This window comes from Condylura cristata, unplaced genomic scaffold, assembly GCF_000260355.1.
Source record: "Condylura cristata isolate star-nosed mole 26May11 unplaced genomic scaffold, ConCri1.0 scaffold00018, whole genome shotgun sequence".
Classification (NCBI taxonomy): Eukaryota; Metazoa; Chordata; class Mammalia; order Eulipotyphla; family Talpidae; genus Condylura; species Condylura cristata.
The window spans coordinates 4,864,551-4,884,888 of record NW_004567119.1 but is presented as its reverse complement, the minus strand read 5'-3'; the positions used below and the strand labels follow the sequence as shown (position 1 = coordinate 4,884,888).

The 20,338-nt window shown below is 42.6% G+C and overlaps 1 protein-coding gene across 1 annotated transcript in view; it reads left to right on the top strand.

Moving 5' to 3' along the window:
• The first annotated feature begins 3,134 nt into the window (after window positions 1-3,134).
• MGAT4D (MGAT4 family, member D) overlaps window positions 3,135-20,338 on the top strand; it is an 18,844-nt gene continuing 1,640 nt past the window's right edge. The window contains exons 1-12 of the mRNA XM_012726756.1: window positions 3,135-3,147; window positions 5,998-6,006; window positions 7,026-7,181; window positions 8,165-8,296; window positions 9,126-9,259; window positions 12,031-12,077; window positions 13,321-13,434; window positions 15,223-15,298; window positions 16,506-16,620; window positions 16,859-16,989; window positions 18,103-18,210; window positions 19,304-19,466. Of these exons, the coding sequence (XP_012582210.1) occupies window positions 3,135-3,147; window positions 5,998-6,006; window positions 7,026-7,181; window positions 8,165-8,296; window positions 9,126-9,259; window positions 12,031-12,077; window positions 13,321-13,434; window positions 15,223-15,298; window positions 16,506-16,620; window positions 16,859-16,989; window positions 18,103-18,210; window positions 19,304-19,318 (1,050 nt within the window). The 3' untranslated portion in view covers window positions 19,319-19,466. The remainder of the gene's footprint in view (window positions 3,148-5,997; window positions 6,007-7,025; window positions 7,182-8,164; window positions 8,297-9,125; window positions 9,260-12,030; window positions 12,078-13,320; window positions 13,435-15,222; window positions 15,299-16,505; window positions 16,621-16,858; window positions 16,990-18,102; window positions 18,211-19,303; window positions 19,467-20,338) is intronic.

The window sequence follows — 20,338 nt, the reverse complement described above, 5'->3', positions numbered from 1 at the left end:
CCCCGCCCGGAGGTCCGGGGTCCTCTGGCGCCTTCGCGCTCCCGCGTGTTCCCCCGGTGCCCAGAGGCCGCGCAGACAGCGTGCCTCGGAGTACGCCCCTCGCGGGCCACGTCTTTCCTTTGGGGGGTCTGCGCCTGGCGCCGGCCTCACCTCACACCTGCCAAGCTAGTCTGCGGGAAGCTGAAAAGGGGAGGAAGAGCGAGAGGCTTGGAAGGGCGATGGGCTTGGGATCGCTGGGCCTGTCCATCTGCACACCCCGGGGCTCCCTGCCTGCACCTGTGGGGCGCCAGGGGAGCAGGGAAGAAGTTTCTGGGTACCATTTGCATTTCAGGTCATGAATCTTTTTAGTACAAAAGTTGTAGGGAATAGATGAACACGCACACACACAATGAAATTCAAATTTAACTATGTGTTCTGTATTTTCCCTTTCAACCTAGTTGTCCATAGTGGAACCTTCCGTCTTTGAATTGAAGCCTAGCCCAGGCTTCCAAAGGTGCCCCAGGTTGTTTGGGGTTAAATTTCACCCTCTTGAACACATTTACCACAGGGAGGCTCCTTGTGGACGGTCACTTTTGGAAGTGGCTATATTTTTTCTTCCATTAAAGCTGTGTTTTGCTGGGCATACTCCATAGCAACACTCTACCCATTTGTTTCAAAGATTGGAAAAAGATGTTGGCTTTAAGATGTATTTATTTCTGCATATAAGAACTGGGAACAGGCTAGAGGTGTAAGGCATGAGAACGCTCACTCACCAGAGAAAGAGTGAGGAACAGAACAGGCGGATCCACTGAAGTACACTGCTGAGGGGGCAGCTGGCGGGTCAGGAGAGGTCTGCTGGGCCATGTGGTCACCTCCGGGGCCGGGGATCGAACTCACACTGAAGTGGTTGCCACTAGCTTGCAGTGCTGAGTTTTAACCCACTGCACCACCAGGGAGGGCCTTGGGTGTTAATTTTGAAGGCAGGTTAGAATGGTTATCTCAGAAGATGTTTTAGTATAGTTAGTGCTTTCAGTAAGAAACTGTAGACTGAGCTACTTAGAGTTGTTTAGGTGTGTATGAAGGGGAGTGGGAAGGTGTTGGAAGGTGGCTGGTTCTGCGAGTGTGTATGTTCCCACACCTGTTGTTCCAGTTCAGAAGGGAGCTGTAGCCCTGGAGGACACCCCACTGCCCCCAAAGGGGTCTAACAGGTTTGCCATTGTCTGTGTATGTTTCAGTGAACTCTGCTCCAAAGTCCATCAGACGCCAACCCCCATGTGCTGTACATCAGCAGAAGAAAACAGACTCCACTTGGGGTTGCAAAAACCTGATCTCTGGTTGTAATTCTTGTCAGTGAGAGTTGGGGATTATTTAATGGGTCCAAGTAAACGAATGATATATCTAAAACATACATTTCCTTCTTCTTACCCTGAGAAAATGGGTGGTCTTCCCCTCTGTGCCTCACTCACCGCTTCATTCTGCATTTGCCTTCCCCTCCTAGTCCGGAGTGCCCTGCCTCACCCCGGAGTGCCCTGCCTCACCCCGCCCTGCCCCGCCCTTCAATGTCTGGCAAACTTGTCTTCATTTTTCAATTTCTCAAACATTTCATATTTTCCAAACGCTCTCCCATCGCTCCCCCATCCCACACGCCTCCTTAAGGATTAATCATCCCTTTACATTTGGCACTTGGAAGATCATTCCACTTGGACCCATGTGTTACTACAACGAGTTGTTTAACTCTACGCTCCTTCCCTATAGCCTGATTGTTACTTTAGAGCAGGACCTGACTGAATCCCTGTTTGTTCTCCTGTCACATGGTGCTGTGAGTGACACATTGTATGCAGTGGCAGGAAGAGTGACACCTTCAACTTGTTTCTACTCAACAGATGTCTTTAGCCCATGAGATGGGGTGGAAAAGGCAGATTGAAGCCAGGACAGGGCATATAAGGCAAGTCTTTTGGATTTTATTCAGTAAGCATTGAGGGAACCATTTAGGCTTTGGACAGTATTTCTAGAAGATTAATGGTGGACTGAAGGTGAGAGACCAATTAAGAGGCAATTATAATAGTGCAGTTGGCAGCAGTAAAGGCCTGAACTGCGGCAAAGTCAATGATGAGAAAAGATTAAACCATTAATGAGGGCTAATGGTTAAGGTGCTTCCCGTTTAACACACCCACCAGTCACCTGTGAATCTTATTAATGGCAGGTGCTGATGAAGGGTGGCTGGGGTGAGGCCTGAGAGGCTGCGTTTCTAATGACCCTGGCTGCTATGCCGGGGTGCCACTGTCCGATCTGGTACTGTCCAATCTGAGGTGCATATACACTGGGGAACCCAGCTCAGCTGTGGAAGACAGTCTCCCCTAGGTAACACCATGGATGGCCCTAGAGGGGGTACTGCTGAAATTGACAAAAGTCAGAATGAGAATGATAAACACCATGTGATCTAGCTCATCTGTGCAAGATAAGGAAACAAAACTTACAAACAACATAAACTCCTGGACTATAAGAACAGAATAGCGGTTACCAGAGGGAGGAGGAGGCCAGGGGGGCAATCCAGGAAAAGGGGGGTCAGTGGTACAGTGCAGCATGGACTTTGACTGGTGACCTTCAGGTGGTCTAGCAAGTGTTGATTTATAAGGACGTGCACCTGGAGTGTATACGCTGCTATAAACCAGTGTAACTGCAGTTTAAACAAAATTGTTTTAAACTATATCATTTTGATAACACTTCTTTCCACTTTCCACTTTCCACTATAACCTTCAAACTTAGCACCTGAGTTGGGATATACATATGTGTAAAAAGGTACACAGAATTTGGACTACACAGTACAAGAAAAGAATGTCAGCTATTCCATTAATTATTTTCCTGTTGATTAGATGTGGAAAAGATATTTTGGAAAAGAACAGGTTGAATTAAATATTTTCTTTATAATGGCTTCATTGCTTTAAAATTATGTTTATTGAGGAAACATTGAGTTGCAACATTATATTTTTTAGGACTATGTATAGGGTGACACCTCACTGTATTGTTTGACCATTTTGTAATGTGGCTACTAGAAAATTCAGAATTACAAATGTGGTTTGCATTTCATTTCTCCTGGAGCTCAGTGCCTCACACCTGCTGTGAGAAACAAAGATCAGTGGCTCTTGGGAAGGCACATGGACCCCAGACGTAAGCGTGTGGCTCACTGGCCAGTGCGCACATGGGTTTTCCACACAACCATGTAACAATTGCCTCAAAGCATTGGATTATTATTTCAAACCTTTGTGAAAACAGTTTTACAACATTTCATCCTCACAAAGCATCTGTGTGGATATGCAAGTCATAAAAAGATTGTAACTAGAATATTAATGAATTGAAGACTAATGAAGAATCTACGAGTTGCAGGTCTAAGACTAGCGATCCTATCTTGTAGCCTTTCTGTAGGATTGTTTCTGAAAATACTTCTTCCTCTAGAGAGAATCCTTTCTTTTTGTGTTTACCACGCGGCTCCCCTGGGACTGGCTTGCGTGTGGAAGCCCGACAGGTTGCATCACCCATGACACATCGACTCCAAGCTCACAGGACTCCTTTTGTAGAGAACATTAGGGGGGACCCCTGATAACCTAGGGCTGTACTGCGTGAATGACATCCCTGCAAAAACCCGTAAGCCTTGTTAGATAGTCTCCACTCTGATGGTGCCAGGTTTACCTGGGACAGTGCAGCTCTTTGATTAAGGCATGGCTGGGGCAGGAATCACTCATCAGTGCCACCTAGCCAGTCCTGCTACTGCGTCTCTGTGGTCAGTCGGATGCCCCTGCAGGGATCTGTGGCCAGGTCCTGCTGTAGGCTCTGGGAACTGAGTGCTAAGGAAAATCAAAGTTCTTTCTAATCTCAAGTGTACATTCTAGAGAGCTCTGGAGAGAGACATGAAGAGAGTAAATACGCAAGAAGCAGGGTAGTGGTGAGGGATTTGGGAAATGAAAGAGTAAAGGGAAAGCGGTCGCAGGGTCTCTCCTGGGACCTCCAGGGAGGCATCACCGGGCTGCTGGGCGGTGTCTGGAGGTGGGGCTGGGCATTCCCTGCTGAGAAGCTTGGAAGAACCAAAGCCCTCAGGCAGGAGAGCAGTGCCTGCAAGGCTCAGGTAGTAGGCCCAGGAGGCAGGAGCTGAGGTCTGGGTGAGGTGGGGGCCTGAGTGGCCAGCTTCCAGCTTGGAGGGGTCATCAAGGCCTGGCTGAGGGGCTCCCTCTTGGAAAGGGGACTTGATTGTTTCTCTGCGTGATGAGACATCCCTGTAGAGTTTGGGACCGGGAAATGGTATTATCCAGTTTTGTCAGCACTGAACACAGTTGTGTTTGTAAAAGTGGAGACACTAAATGTTTAAACCCAAAGGCATCATGTGGCTTTATAGGTTTCTATTTTACCTTAATTTAAAAAAAAAATCCAGCCGTAATGTATTGCCTTCCAAGCTGCTGATTTATCTTTTATTCCACCTAAATCATTAGCCAATGCCTGTGCTTGCCCTGCTAATTGAAATAGAATTTTTTCATAGCCTTGTGTCTCTAGCAGATTTTTTGCATATATTTTGTTATTTGTTTGACTCAGCAACAACAAACTGTTTCCATCATAGGTTATATGTTTTCATCACAGGTTTCAGTACAAAAGGGAAGAGGGGAAGTTAAATAAAAGTCCCCAACCACATACAACAAAACACTTATAGTGGTTATTTTCAGGTAGCAGGATCGCAGTATATTTTTTCCTTTTTTGTGTCTTTTGCTAAGATTTTAACCTATGTATTGCTTCTCTAATCAGATGTTCAAATATCAAATCAAAGTAACCAAGGTGGAAAAGACTATATTCTCCGTTTCTCTGGGCCATCTTGTGGTTCCTTTGGATCTCTTAGATGCAACTTCAGTGGTGTTAACAGATAGCCACCAGGCACCTGGTTGGACATTTGCATAATGAACTGTTCCCTTACCTCATTTGAAGTGCTGGGTTCCATCCAATCTGTTACTCCATCTCTGGGGTATTGTCTTCATTTGCAAGATCCAGGCCAGGTCACGCCCATCCACATTCTCCCAGAGGATGGATAAAAAGAGCAAGGGAGAAACACCCTTCCCTCCGAGCATGAGGTTCACCTAACCTTTCCCTCCAAGTGTGGGGTCCATAGTGCGTCCAGCTTCTCCTGGTCACATTGAATGCCGCTTGACCACATGGTCCAGTCAAGGCTAAGCCATAGCTGAGGAGTCAGGCTGCGTGGCGGGCTGTAAATTCTACCTCTGGGAGGTGGAAGGAGGATTGTCAGGTGATCAGGCCATCTGCCAGACCTTGTAGGTGCAGGGGCTTAGGTTGTAGGAGTCGCTCCTGTCTCACAGGGAAACTGCTTGAAGAAGGCAGAGAGTGTAAACAGGAATAAAGCCACACCTGAGTGGTTAAAGGGAAGTTTCCCTTCTGCCTTGCTCTCTGTTTTGTGACCCTTTTAAGACTCCAGCTAATCTCCATCCTCCTTCTTTCCTGGAAAGCAATTTCATACACTCCAAGCTTTCAGTAACTAGTTCTCCACCCTCATTCTCAGCTGATGACTGCGTTCCCCTTTTCACTGAGAAATAGAAGCAACAAGAGATTTTCCCTAGACTCTGTGGATTCTAGGCCTGCCTTAGTTGGGGCCACTGGTGCCCCGTGTTTACAGGCAACCCACATCATTATTGAAGCTGTGACCTGTGCTTCCATCCAGCACCCTCCCCGGGCCCCTCCTGCACATATCATCAGTTTTTCCCTTTCCCTGGACCCAGACATGCTGTTTCTCGCCCATCCTGAAAAGAAAAATAAAGAATTCTCCCTCGACCCCACTCCCATCTCGACCCCACTCTCCTCCCCACTCTTACTGCAAAACTTCCCCAAAAGGCTGCACTGCTCTGTCCCTGAGCCTCCTTCTCCTGTCTCTCCCAGACCTCCTCCGGTTGTGCTCCCTCCTCGTCACCCCATCAGAAGCATGAGCCCCCATCAGCAGGACAGTGCAGAGCTAAAGTCATGGTACTTCAGGGCAAGAATGTAATTATTTTATATTGCTTTTTTTTTTTAAATTGCGTTCACGTCTTTATTCTTCTCCAAGGTTGTTTTCCTCACTGTGTGGTATCACTGGTACATGAACACAGAGGAGCCATTGATAAATGGTCGATGTAGACACCTGACAAGGCATATGTACTCTTGCATACATATCACTTCTTCCAGCTCCTCTGAGGTGGAGCCTTTAAAAAAAAAAAGATTTATTTATTCACGGGGTACATGCCAGACTTGATGAGAGGCTTCACCACAGTCAGAGTGGGGAGCAGAACAGGCAGATGGACGAAGCACACTGCTGAGGGGAGCAGCGGGAGGGTCAGGAGTGGTCTGCTACACCATGCGGGTCAGCTCTGGGGTAGGGATGGATCTCGCTGCAGCCAGCTGTGCTTTAACCCGCTGCACCACCAGGGAGGGCCTGAGGCAGGAGTCTTCTATATCCCTTTAGGCAAGAGGGAACAGGGAACAGAAGCCAGCCAAAGCTAAATAGCTTCCCCAAGATTATATGGCTATGCAGTGGCAAAACTAGGTTTTGATGATATGTGACTTACACAAGAACCACTAGGAGTGCTTCCAAGTATGTCCTGTAATTTATTTAACGTAGTTCTTATTCTGGAGCACTTGGGTGGCCCCTGATTTACAATGATGAAATTGCTCCCTCTATTGAACATGCTTGAGAGTCAACTCAGTGTACGTAGTTATGATCGTTTTCTGTAGATACATTCTTAGAGCACATTGCTGGTTTCTCTGATGGCAAAACTAGTACATATGCAGAAAGGAAGATTTGGGAAAAGATAGACATGCACAACATAAGCAAAAACCATTGAAACCCCCTTCAGATAGTTCTGTTTGAACACTGACTGCACGTGTCTAGCACTCTGTCTACACATGCATGGTGCATTACGCCTGTAATAGCTGTATTGAACTGTATCTTTCACACACTGTATGATAGAGAATTGTGTCATACCATTGCTGCGTGCACAAACTTACACATAATGCTGTCTTTGCAGGTAATCAATTAACTAACTGTAGGAAACATATCTTGGAATTTAAGGAAAATATGCTCGTTTTGAAAAATAAAACTGAAAATAACCTCCAAGAACTGATGAAAACCTTGAAAGTAATGAAGAATGAAACTTCACAGAAAGGTGTAACAGTAAATTCAGGTTTGTAAGGGATGGTGGGTTTGTTTTATAATTTGTTTTGCATGTTGCCTTCTGATTGCAGGACATACGAGGTAGGGGCAAAAATCAGGTAGAGGCGTGACTGCAGCCTCCCACTCTTCCCACTCACTCCAGCGCCGTCGTCTTTCTGTGCCTGTGGCTTGCGACTCCCCAACGCCCTCCCCCTAGCTGCAGCCAGGAGGTGAATGTCCGCCCCCCACCCCGCTGCCATGCCAGCCTTTCAGCATCCTGTCTCCTCACCCCGTGTGACCCCACTGCCCTGTCCACCTTTGTCAACACCTTCTCCACGCCCTGGGAAGGGCTCAGGCCTCCCCTGCTCGATGCGGAGACACACCTGCCTCCCCTCGCCAGTCCTGCCTCTTCTCTCTGGAGCCCGTGCAGAGGCTGTCTGACCCGTGTGTCAGCCTTCGTGGCTCTCCATTTCTCCAGCATAAAATGTCCTGCCTTCTCTTCCTTTATCAGCAGGTTCTGAATCTTCTGATTTCATCTACGTGTCCACTTTTCTCTGTACTGCCACACTGCCTTGTGCTAACTTGGGTAGGATGAGATTTCCATCGTTCTTTTTCAAAATTGTAGAGGCAAATTCAAATGATGGTACAGATGGAGTCTCTACGTGTTGAGAGGTTGCAAGATCAAGTAATGAAGATGTAGATGTTACCGATGCGACATTTATTAAAGGAGAAGACTGGACCATTTTGTGTGTTTTGCTTAAACTTCTTCCTTTGGAACTGATATTTCTGCTTCTAGTTGTGTAGCTCATAGTGCTATTACTTTTAATTAAATGTAAATAATCTGTGAACTTTTTTGACAGTTTATGAATTCAGTAATTTACATTTCGTAATATTTCTCATATTGAATACTAAATCTGTGAATTAATGCATTAACCCTCACTTAAGAAAAATTATGCCAAAGGCAGAATTATCCCTGGAGTCATGAACTCAAACCCTGTTTTCTCTCTTTTTCAGCTAAGAAGAATATATTGGCTAAGAATGAAACAGTACCTGATACATTTGAAGTCTTAAAGTTGTTTTTCCCTCATCTAAGGAAGATAGGCAGAATTTATCCTGATGTAATAATTGGCAAAGAGAAAGCAGGAGGTAAGAAAACTTGGAGTTGGAAGATCAAATGCAGATGCTTCATTCTTTGTTGTTTTTTTCCTCAAATTTTATTGATTTGCCTCTCTACCTTGGGGGACAAGCTTTTAAATTTTAAATGCAATCCACTTATATGATACTTAAATTGAGATATAGACCCCGGGTCTATTTGGCATTAATTTGGATTACTCGAAGTCAGCATATTGTCTGCCAGAAAAATATAGTTCAATACCCATTTGAAATGAAATTCTGTTTTAATACAGGTGTTTTGAAATTCAAAAGTCAGCTTAAGTCAAACTTATCAGAAGCATCTGCTAAGAGCTTGGCAACTCTTTCCTCCCTTGGTTCTGGCCAATCTGTTAGGTAGTTATCTTCTGATCTCCCCAACTTTTTTCGGTTACTAAAGCAACAAAAGCTTTTCAGACCACGGGATGTTTGAACTAAGCCTGGAAAGCTGAGTTCAAGTTTAGCGGGAATTCAGGACAAGGAAAAGTATTTGAGTCAGAAGCAATGTAGCAGGCTCGGGACAGCCACTGCCTGTTCATGCGGTGAGTGGGGCCAGGGGGCCGAGCAGCAGCCCACAGCCTCGTCTGTCTGCCCTGAAGTACAGAAATCACTCAGCAGGGTTTTTACTGATGAAAATATTTCATAGTATTTTTCCTACATCATGTCCCAGCATCTCTTCAGGAAGAAGTGTAGGCGCCAGCCAGTGGACGCATCGCATCCACGTAGGTGAAACACACTCTCTGACTGTACAGCTCTCCCGGGGGGCTCAGCGCTGAGTTGAGTTGGTCTGTGGATTGAAATGACGCCCATTCCCCTGTGTCTGCAGTTTCTTTTGCGCTAGGTATTCCCACTGTGAACAGAGGCGATTGCAGGTACCTGAAGCAAACCCTGACCTCCCTCCTCTCCAGGATGACTCGCTCAGAACAGAAGGACTCCGTGGTGATCATCTCCGTGGCCGATGTAAGTGTGACAAACCAGTAACTGTCCCCTCTCCCTTGTGCCCGATCCCCTTCCTCCTCTGTGGAAATCCTGGAATCATTTAGCATTTTTCTCTTCAATTTAAAAAAGCAATTCAAAGACGCCTCCTCCTCCCCAACCTTGGATAACACCCAATATACACGTCAGCCACTTCCAACAGGGAATATGTAACTCTAAACAGAAAACAATGATGGTTCCACGTGGAGAAACAAGATTGCATGTCACCTGCGTTCACAGTCCCTCCCACCACCTGTCAGATAGCGACACTGACGTTCAGTGACCTGGGGCTGCCTCGGAAATTAGAAACAACTCAACCGCGCAGTTGAAGCTGCATGAGAAAACCCGCCCAGCCCAGTTAAAGGCTGGACTGGGAACGGAGAGCTGATTTCTGTCAAGCCACATACCATGAATTGAGGAGCCCCTTCCTATATCTGATTTTTACCTGAATTACTTATAATCAGCATTTACATCCTGGGAAGCAGCCGACCTCACACATGATGACTCTGGAGCTGAAAGAAAATGAGTAACTTGTCTGATAAGTAGAGCAGACTTGCATCTACACGTCTCTCGCGGACCCAGGCTTTCCCCTTTGCCTCTGAGGACACATCAAACTCTAACGTTCTATATAAATAAGACCTTTTGGAGGGGAATTTGGCAACATCTACCCCATTTTCAATATGTATATCCTTTGCATCAGGAATAACCCTGGGAGATGATCAGACAAGAATAACAGAATAATAAAAATATGACAGAACTCCTGGTAGTCGAGAACACAAGCTCTGGATCCAGGTCACTGAGGCTGGAATGCCAGCTTCTCCTCCTGGCTTGTGAACTTGAGCGAGTTACATAACTGCTCTTTACTTCACCATCCTTACCTGTGCGACAGTGGTGCTGAGACCTCCATGTTGTGGGGTAGCTGAGGAAGAAGTGTGACTCCTCGTAAGTGTTCAGCAAAAAATTATTACAGATGGTTTCAGTGTGTTTCTAATATCTCCAGACAACCCAAATATCCATCCAGAAGAGGCCCATGGAAGACTTCGCTCTCTGTGGCAAACACCTGTAACCACTGAAAGGCAAATGAGTATCTATAGTCATTGACACAAAGTGATGTCTGTGTCATATTGTTGAGTGAGATAAGCTGTAAAACATCATGTTCACCACAACAGTGTATAAATGTGATAAAAAGATGAAAGTAGAAAGGAAAAATTAAAAAAATAGAAAATGACATATAGAAAGAAAAAGAGAATGCACAAACTTTGGAAAAATGGTCTCCAAAATAGAAATAAGGTTATCTCTGGATGTCCAGAATTAGATCATTGTTCTCCTCCTTTTTTTCTTTATTGTTAGAACTTCCAGTAAGAATCTTGTCTTTGAATGCTCCCCCCCAAAAAATCTCAAGCCATGGGAAACTAATAGAAAAACATAAACAAAAGGCTAAACAGTCATTCTCTTCGAGTTTAGTTCTTTGCTGTGGAGGCTCTCCATACACTCCACTCATCCGCCACATCTGGTGTGTTACATTGTACAGTCTTTACTAGCTGGGCCGCTCACACAAAGAACATCTATCTACTTAACGTATCTAAACTAATCATAAAGTATTGGTAGACAAATTTTAAAATTTTAAGTGGAATATAAAATGCTTAATTAAAAAATGACTTTAGTATTGTTCATGTTTCTGTGCTTAACAAAGAACTAGTGATTCCATTTATGATTCTTTCCAGAACCTTTAGTACCATAGGAGATGGTTCTGCATCATAACTGACATATTTTTTAAAGATGTATTTATCTATGCATATAGAACTGGGGTACAGGCCAGAGGTGCAGGGGTGAGAGGATTCACCAGAGACTGAGTGAGGAGAAGAACAGGGCGATTGATGGCGTACATTGCTGAAGGGAGCAGCAGGGAGACAGGAGAAGTGTGCAGCACCCTGTGGGTCACTCCCTGACCGGGAATCAAACTCATGTGAAGTGACTGCGGCTTGCTTCATAGTGCCTCGCTTTAACACACTGCATCACCAAGAGGGGCCCATAACTTCTGTGTTTAAACAGACACCTAACTAGATGCAATCAGAATTGCCAAGGTACTACCAAAGTTCACCGTAGAACTGTCCTTGTTCAAAGTAATTTCAGAATCTTATTGGGGAATGTGGTATAGCTTTTGGAGTAAACTTTCTGGGAGATGATTCTCATAAAATGAAGACATTGGCCCTCCCTGGTGGCGCAGCGGGTTAAAGCGCAGCACTGAGAAGCTAAAGCCACTTCCGCATGAATTCGATTCCCTCCTGCCCCGGAGGTGACCAGATGGCGCTGCAGATCTCTTCTGACCTGCCCGCTGCAGTGTACTTCTTGATCTGCCTGTTCTGCTCCCCAGTCTGTCTCTGGTGAATCCTCTCACCCTCCGCATCTCTGGCCTGTACCCCAGTTCTATATGAATAAATAAATAAATCTTTACAAAAAAAAAAAAGTAGACATCTAAAAAAAGAACCAGCCTTTGAAATAAGACAGTCATCTTCTAGGAACAAGGCTTTCTGATACATGAGATTTTGCATACTAATTTTTTAATGTTAATAATGTGTGCTGATATCTCATACTGTGACAAAGTGAAAATGAGACATTTTGAATTCTTTCCTACTTAAAAACTCTAAAAAATATTCAGATGTAATTACCTTCTGTACCTAGATTTACATGTGGCAAAATGTTTTTAGGAAAGCCATGAGGCACACTTAGTTTCACATAATTCTTTCTCATTTTAGAGTAATGAAGATTATTTAAAATCTGTTGTTGACATGGTTACCAAAAAGTAAGTACCACCGAATACATTTTAAAGTAGCTGATCTTTCATTTTTCTATTCCTACTTGTTTCATCCAGCTGTATGATCAGTTTTGTTCCTGATCTTGTTCTTTTTACTGCTCTTCGCTGTTCTGCACTGTGGGGGTGACTGACATGGCTTGTCGCTTCCCCTCCTTATGCAGTCTGTCCACTGTTAAAGTTCTTCTTGTCATGTCACTATTATCAGAATGTCTATTCTCCATGAAGTCCCCTGCTTCTGGGCAAAGCCACCTGGGTTCTCTTTAAGACGTTCTCGCCCCTTGTCCTGCTTAGTTTCCCTCGCAGACAAGTGCGCACTTCTCTGGGAACCAGAGTGACGGTGTTTACCGAGTGAGCACCCGGTGGCTCCAGTAGGTTCCATTTCACACCCAGCCAGTGTCCCAAGTCTCCATGTTCATGGGGACAGTCCAACTGGCATATCAGGCTCAGCAAGCAACGTGTGTGGTTTAAAATGCTCCTACCTTCTACTTAAATGGCACAAGATGCACCTTGCAGCTTTCGTAGGCAGCATCAGAGGCATTCGATGAGCCCACAGTGGTACATACACACTGAATTTTAAAAATAAAGATTCTAAAGAGGTCATTGTCCTCCAATGGGTTGTGACAAGAGTCACACTTAATGCTAGCTGGCATTGCCATTCAGGAGAACATTGTTAAGCTCAGAATTAGGCCCTTAAAGCAAAACTAGCTGATCTTGCTCTTTGCAGCTACCTATTATCCTAACTCATTCACTCCATTGTTTTGGAGTTGTCAGAGTACCTATCTGGTTGTAAATGTTAAAAAATAAAAGTACCTATAGTTTTACTGTTTTGTATTGTATATGTTGATTTTTTTATATATCCACCACTAACTCACAAATGAAATACTGGCTAAAAAATACTAGTTTTATGATGTTGATTTGTATCAGTATGTGGAACAATGTAAATCAAAATCAAGGCTACAGACCAAGGAAGGGGAGGGTGGACCTTGCGGGGAGGAGCCCTGTAGACCGGGGTGGACTGTGGGTACCTTCGTGGGTGTGACTAGAGTCTGAGGAGATGTGACCCTGTGCCTCTGAGTCACATAGTACGTAAACGCATGTTCCTTAGACTAAGAAAAAGTTTTATATATGTAAAATATTATGTGGCCATGCCAAAGGGATTCTTGTTAAGGATTAGTATTATTTTGGGAAATCAAATACTCAATTACAATCCTCCCTTCACTTCCATTGATAGATTCAAACAGCAACTGAGGGCTGGATCTTTGGAGGTCATTTCTATACCTGCCATTTTTTATCCGAGCATGTTACATGCCGCGTCGGCAGCCAAGGACTCTGAGAAATTAAAGAGGTAATGTATGACCAAGTCGTGTCCTTGCAGCAACTAGCTTCTCCTGATGAAATGGGGGTGCCCGCTGTTCACACAGCGCCAGTCCCCGTTGACTCCCTGGCTCCCTGGCTTTGTGTTGAGGGACATAGTGGTAGCATGAAAACAGCCACTTGGAGCATTGACACCATGGCGATAGGAGCTACAACCAGGGCTCCTTCGCCCCTCACAGCTCAGGGGTGCGGTTGCGCCACCATCAGACACCACCTCTGCTCTGTGTTCAGATTTCCAGGCAGCAGTTAGCAACGGCATAGTGAAGGGAGACAGTCAGCCTGGGTCATACGCCATTACCTGGCTTCCAGCCTCAGCTCTCCTGCTTTCTGGTCTTCCTAGGTGGGCAATGTAATCTTTTTTCCCCTTGATTTCCACAACCTTTCCTGTGCATGTAATAAAATATACATATTACAAGTGAAAATTAATTGTGAGAATAAAAAACTTCGTATTTTTGAAAGAGGTTTGAGAAATTACAATCTCTACGTAGAAAAAGATTATCATTGGTTGATTGTAGAAGTGAGAGGTAGCACAAGAAACAAAACGCCTTGGTTCTGCAAACTTAAACAAATAGACATCATATTTCAGAGAAGGGTGTTATCCCAGGAAACATTTTTAAAATAAATTTTCATTGCGGAGATATCGGTTTATAACATTACACAGGTTTCAGTGCCCAGCGTTATAATTGACATCAGTACTCTGATCACTATGACATCAGTACACCGTGATCACCAGCAAAGTCTAGTCAGCAGGAAACTCATAAGCTCTGTTTTGTTTAAAAAAAAAAAAGGTCCGAATCTGGAATCTTCTGAGATGTTTCGCTCTCCCTTTGGTCGTGAAGCTCCAACTCCCCCAGTCGTAAACCTTTTCCAGTTGTAAAGCCGGGAGATGGGTGAGGTCATAGATCCTGTTTTTCCCTCTGCTCTGACGTCTGCTCTTATTTTAGGTCTCCCCACCTCATTCCTCTCATCACCTCACCCCCATCCCTCTGCTTTGGTTTTGAATCAGGCCTTTAAGGTCTATTTGCTGTTCTGAGCCCTAGCCCGGCCTCCCCTCTGTTCTCTCTCTTCTCTACGCAGTAACAGAAGAATCCTTCTGTGAAATCAAGTCCAGGGTTTCCTGGCTGTGCCCTCATGTTCTGGTGCCTGCCAGCTTCCCATCTGCGCCTTCTCTTCCATCAGCTATGTCTGCTCTAAGCCTAAAGCCACGTGTGCTGGGGCAGGTTTGTGCCTTTGCAGCACTGAGCCATCACCCAGGAAGTCTGCCTCCTCCGACCCACTCTCCCCACCTCACTGGAAGTTCCCGTTGCCACTGTTCTACAAGGCTCTTGTCTCATGGTTCCAATCACATTAGTTTTCTCTTTTCCTACTAGGTTAGGGGGCTCAGCAGGGCAAGACTCTTTGTGTCTTCAGGAAGAGGCCTTTTTAGCTGAGGATTGAATTAAGCTTTCTGTGTACTTCCATTTGAGCAAAACACCTACGCTCAGTGAGACTATTTACTTTATTATATAGATCAGAATTAAACTAACCAAAACATAAAATTTTATTTTATTGCTATTTTAGCGGTGGCAGACACGGTCCACTGAACAAAGATGAGAGACTTCTTAGGACAGCTGTTTATAACCTGCTTAGTTTTGGTTAATGTGGGCGGCATTCTATATTAGTAAAGTGTATTTAAAAGTTTGGTTCTTTAATGACTGGAGTGTGTTTATAAATAGGAATGAAATAATAAAGACAGGTATTAACAGACTTTATCATTCAGATGGCGAACCAAACAAGTATTGGATTTTTGTTTTTTGATGCTGTACGCCCAACCCAAGGCCAGGTATTATCTACAGGTGAGAATGACGTTTGCATCATTTCATGTTCTTCCACCTTCCTTTGATTCCTTGCTTCCTCATGGTCTTCCAATACCTGTATTTGTACTAAGAAAACATGTAAAAAGGCTAACAGGAAGCTAAAACATGACTATATCTCAGTCTTCTTGCAGAAGAAATTATAGTTATCAGAAGACTAGAAAGAAATTCTCAACTTATAATAGAAATGGCATCACTTACATGTCTTTGCCCAGTTTATTAAGCAGACCTATTTTGAGCACGTGCTCTATGACAGAGTGTGCCTGCTCATCTTGGCTGCCCTGTCTCGCCCCTCATTTTATGGGTAACTCAGTTCTGTAGTGCCTAGCTGCATGTGTAGAGTAGGTCAGTTATAGGAGCTTGTACCTCCACATTCCTGAGTATTGTCAAATCGGTTGTTATTATGATAGTGTTGCCAACAGTAAGTTCCTCCCTCAGTCTGTAAGACCATATGCAGCTGTGAAAAGAGCTTGCAGACTATCCTTGGAGAACAGAAGGAGTTAGAATAAGGCCTGAAGCAAGATGCTCCCTTGAAGTACATCCTTGAACTGGAGGAAAAAGGAAAATGACTTTCCCTCCCTAGTCACGATGATGCAGTGGAAGTAGGAGACAGGTCACATCCTCTCCCAGGGAGATAGTGATGTTCTGTTTTATGCTCTGGCCGGATGCTTGCTGTCATGCACATTTTCCTGAGCCACTCAGGGACCTCCTTACTCAAGAGATTGCACATAATATACATTAAGTAAAAAAGAAAATGCTGTTGACGGTTTCCACCGCTTGCCCCTATTATGGAGAACTATGGGGATTTCTTCGCACCATCAATCTGACCACCTGGTTGTGGGCAAAAGGGTCTGTTCCCTTTGTCATCTCTGCCAGAAAATGCCAAGCAGTAGAACAAGGCACCCGTCACCTAAGCATAGGGCCAGCTGGTCCCAGACCAGACACGGGGAGATATGTGAGGATGAAAATGGATGCAGCTAAGAGACACTTCCAAAGAAGATTTAGACTGGATGATAGATATTAGTCTTTAGGAGAGAAAAAAAAATCCTTGTCTTCAGAATCAGGAAGTAAAAATTGAATAACCTAAGTACTACAGTTAATTGAACTAAAAATAAAATTACCTTGATACAGATTTAACTTACTGAATGGATGCATAAAAGGTACTAATGCCTTTTTGCTTTATTTCCAGCTAGAAGATGATATTATAGCTAAAAAGATGTACCTTACAAAAATCACAGACTTTGTACATAATATCTTCTCAAGTAATTGGCTTTATATTGAGTTTTCAGTTCTTGGGTTTATAGGTAAGCGATGGATCTATTTCTAATAGTAATCATTAATACTAAAACACATATATTATTTTGCCTTTTTTTTTGCTTCAGCTTCATTAATGCTTAAGTTTACTTCTAAGGGATAACATATATATATATATATTTTTTTTTGCTCTTTTCCTGGAATGAACAACTATGCATAAAGATTATATTATGATATATGGTGTACACACTCCAGGCTGACTTGGACACATTTTCTTTTTCTCCTTAGGAAAGCTATTTAAATCTGAGGACTTACCTGACTTTGTGCATTTTTTTTTAATGTTCTACAAAGACAAACCTATAGATTTACTTTTGGGGGACATTTTTCAGGTAAAGATGTGTAATCCAGGAGAAACACCTGTGAGTATATTTTTACTTTGTAATACTGATTACTTTAGGAAAATATTATCTTTTTAATACAATTAACTAAAATTTGTTTACCTAACCAAACTTGGTGAATCTTAATTTTCCACATTCTAAGTTTTTACCGACTCTTACTCCTACTAAATAAAGTAATGGAGACCAAAGGTGCAGTGAAAAGCAGGAAAAAAGGTGAACAAACAGAAAAGGTGATAATAAAATAGAAGGTATAAATCCAGGCATCAAATTAATTCTATCATTTAATTATAGTTATAAAAATAATCGTTTTATATAGTATTTCCTTGTGTCAGTACTAAGTATAAATACATTTAAATAAAGCTGCTATATTGAGGAATCTTTATGTTTATAAACTTGAGATGTGTATGTGTGAGTTTTCTGTTAGTATATAAAAAAATTCTCAAATCAATCATGATTTCAAATGTCCATCTCTAATAGTGGTGTCGCCGGCCACGTCCTTATTTTTAAAGAAACTGTCCGTATTCTTTCCCATTTTGTAGAATCAGTAAGTATACTATTAGCTCTTTATTTATGATATACATTCTTATTGAGGTAATATTAGGTTACAACACAGCGTATGATTTACAGGTATGGGACTCCCACCCTAACACCCATAATAATCTCCCACCACAGTCTACTATGCTAATCATGTACTTTGTACTATTTACAAAGAAATTGAGGAGGCTAAAATTCAGCATGGGAATCGGTAAATGTAGGAAGAAAAAGAATAATGGGATATGAGAGAAATAGGCAGACAGGAAAAAAACTTCATTTGCATTATAAGAATAAAAAGAGGAGAGGAAAATTATAATTTGTACAGCTTTAATGTGCTTTCCTGATAGGAAAGTACATATATAGATACATATCATGTACATGGTGTATATCTCATACATATAAATAATGATCTAAAACCCTTTTAAAAAAGTGTGCCTTTTCTATTATTCTTATGAAAAAAATACTAGAAATTAATGTTTAAATTTTAAAATATTGTTATAAAACTCTGGCAAAACAAAACAAATTCTGCCATCAGTAAGTGCAATAAAAAATATTAGAGCTTTAATGGAAGATTGCTATTTCTCTTCATTTCTCCCCCAGGAAAAATGTGCAGAACGAAACAAGCAAATTCGTATTCAATATAAACCTTCCCTTTTCCAGCATGTGGGTATACAGTCATCGTTAGCTGGAAAAGAACAGTATTACAAAGTAAGATTTGGAAATTTAACTTAATATGCAGTGTTTCCTGAACGTGTCAGATACTGTTTAGAACAGCAGTGATGAGACCTGCGTGAGTCGGTCTCACGTGGTGCCTGATGCTGGGGGGGGTAGGGGGGTGTACTGGGATCATCTCGGACCCCCATTACCTGTCATGTTAGGAAACTCCAGCCTGAATATGCTGCTTTACCCAACTGTTCCCAGCTATGCTACTCAAATAATAAGATTAAGAAGGTGTTTGGAAATTCGTAATAAAATTCACTATGTTAGTCTAAATTTCAAAATTATACAACAGGAATACTTCAAAAACTAAATCCCTCTAGTATTGAAATTTATTGTAACAACAGTCACTTTTCCAGACCACTGTGTTCCACATGTAAAGTTTAGCATCACCTGTTTTTATCACTCTTGAATTTTTCATCATTTTTGGAAACAAGGTCCTTAGCATCTTCAGGGGATGGAAGCAGCAAAGATCTCACAGAACCAACACCCCTCGATTTCACTTGTGGTGACCCCAGGACCGTGTACATGACACTATGACACAGAATAAACCCCTAGCACTGCCCAGAGGCAGATATGAAATGAGTTGGTGGAGGTTTTTCCACCAGGAATACAGCCCTTGAGGTCTCAGTAAATGTTAGCACTGAGCTCAGGAGGTGAAATTCAAGATAAACATTTGCATCTAAATGAAGTATTTCTTGAGCCAGACAAAGAAGCATCCAGAACAATACACATGTAACTTGCGAGTATGGAAAAATTAACACCTTCAAACTATACAGAACAACTGCAAATGGTGCAAAAGGAGATGGCTTCCGTTTGTATTTGCTGGTGCTCTTCTTCGTTTGTATTTGCTGGTGCTCTTCTTCCGTTAAAGGTTTTGGCAGAGAAACTGCCCCTACCTGCCCTTTGTAAATTCATGAGAGCTGTAGAAAGTACACCTGGTTATTCACATGGGGAGGTTACCATCTTAGCTTTTTTCTTCGTTGTACTTCATACCACAAAGTAGATAAAAGTGATTAACAGTTTAAGGATATGTCCAGGATATGTCCATTGTAATCATATTTTATTTCTTTAAATTTGACAGGATATATATTATTAGGAACTTCATAATTCTAACACCTTCTTTAAAGCATGATCAGAAATTCATTCTTCAAAAAAAATGGCACAACAAGGACTAACTACTCCCAACTTTTTTCCTAGTGGATAAGAAACTTATCATATTTTTATTAATAATCAATAATAAAACAGTAAGTATAAAACTTGATACATTCATATAGGGAATAATCAGATATTTCTTAATCTTGTATTTAATAGCATTACGTTCTGTGCACATTTTAGTTTTACAAATAGTTTCCTTGTTGAAAACAATTACTGGTAAATAATGAACCACCCGTTTGGTAAGTTTCGGGGGTTATTTTACTTGGAGTTTTTTTTTTTTTAATGTTAACTGAGGCAGTGTTGTTTACAATCATACCTCTACAAGTGTAAGTTATCACTCTATGCCCATCATGTTCTTGGGATATTTAGGTATTTCCAAACTGGCACATATTTTGTTTTAGAAGGGCCAATTAGTATTTCCATTTCTCTTTTTATCATTCACTGTATACAGACAAAGAATTTAGACAATGGAGCGAGTCTGCTGTCTCATGTGTACAGGGAGGTGGGTGCACCTTCTGGCTAGGCTCCTTTACGAGGCCAGATGCAGCCAGATGCAGAAGCCTCTATGCTGGCTGGTTCTGTGGTAGGAAGTTTCAGAAACGGTGGGTCTTCAGTCACCTGATTTTAATTTGCACTTAGTAACTGATGATCTTGAGCATCTTTTTATGTGGTGTGTGTATGTGAACATGCATGCATGCTTATAGGTATGTTTTTATTAAAGGAGTATCTTTCTCACGACACAAACCTCTCTTGTGATGTCTATTCAAGTATTTGCCTGTTTAAACAATTGGTTGTTTTCCTTTTTATTGTTGGACTGTAGTTATTCTGTATCTAGTCTGACCACAAGTCCTATGACTTGTTCTTTCATTTCTTAACAGTGTCTTTCAATGAACAAAAGACTAATTTTTCAGAGTTCACCCAAACCTTTACTCTCCCCATAGAGTTTTATCATTGGCTAGCT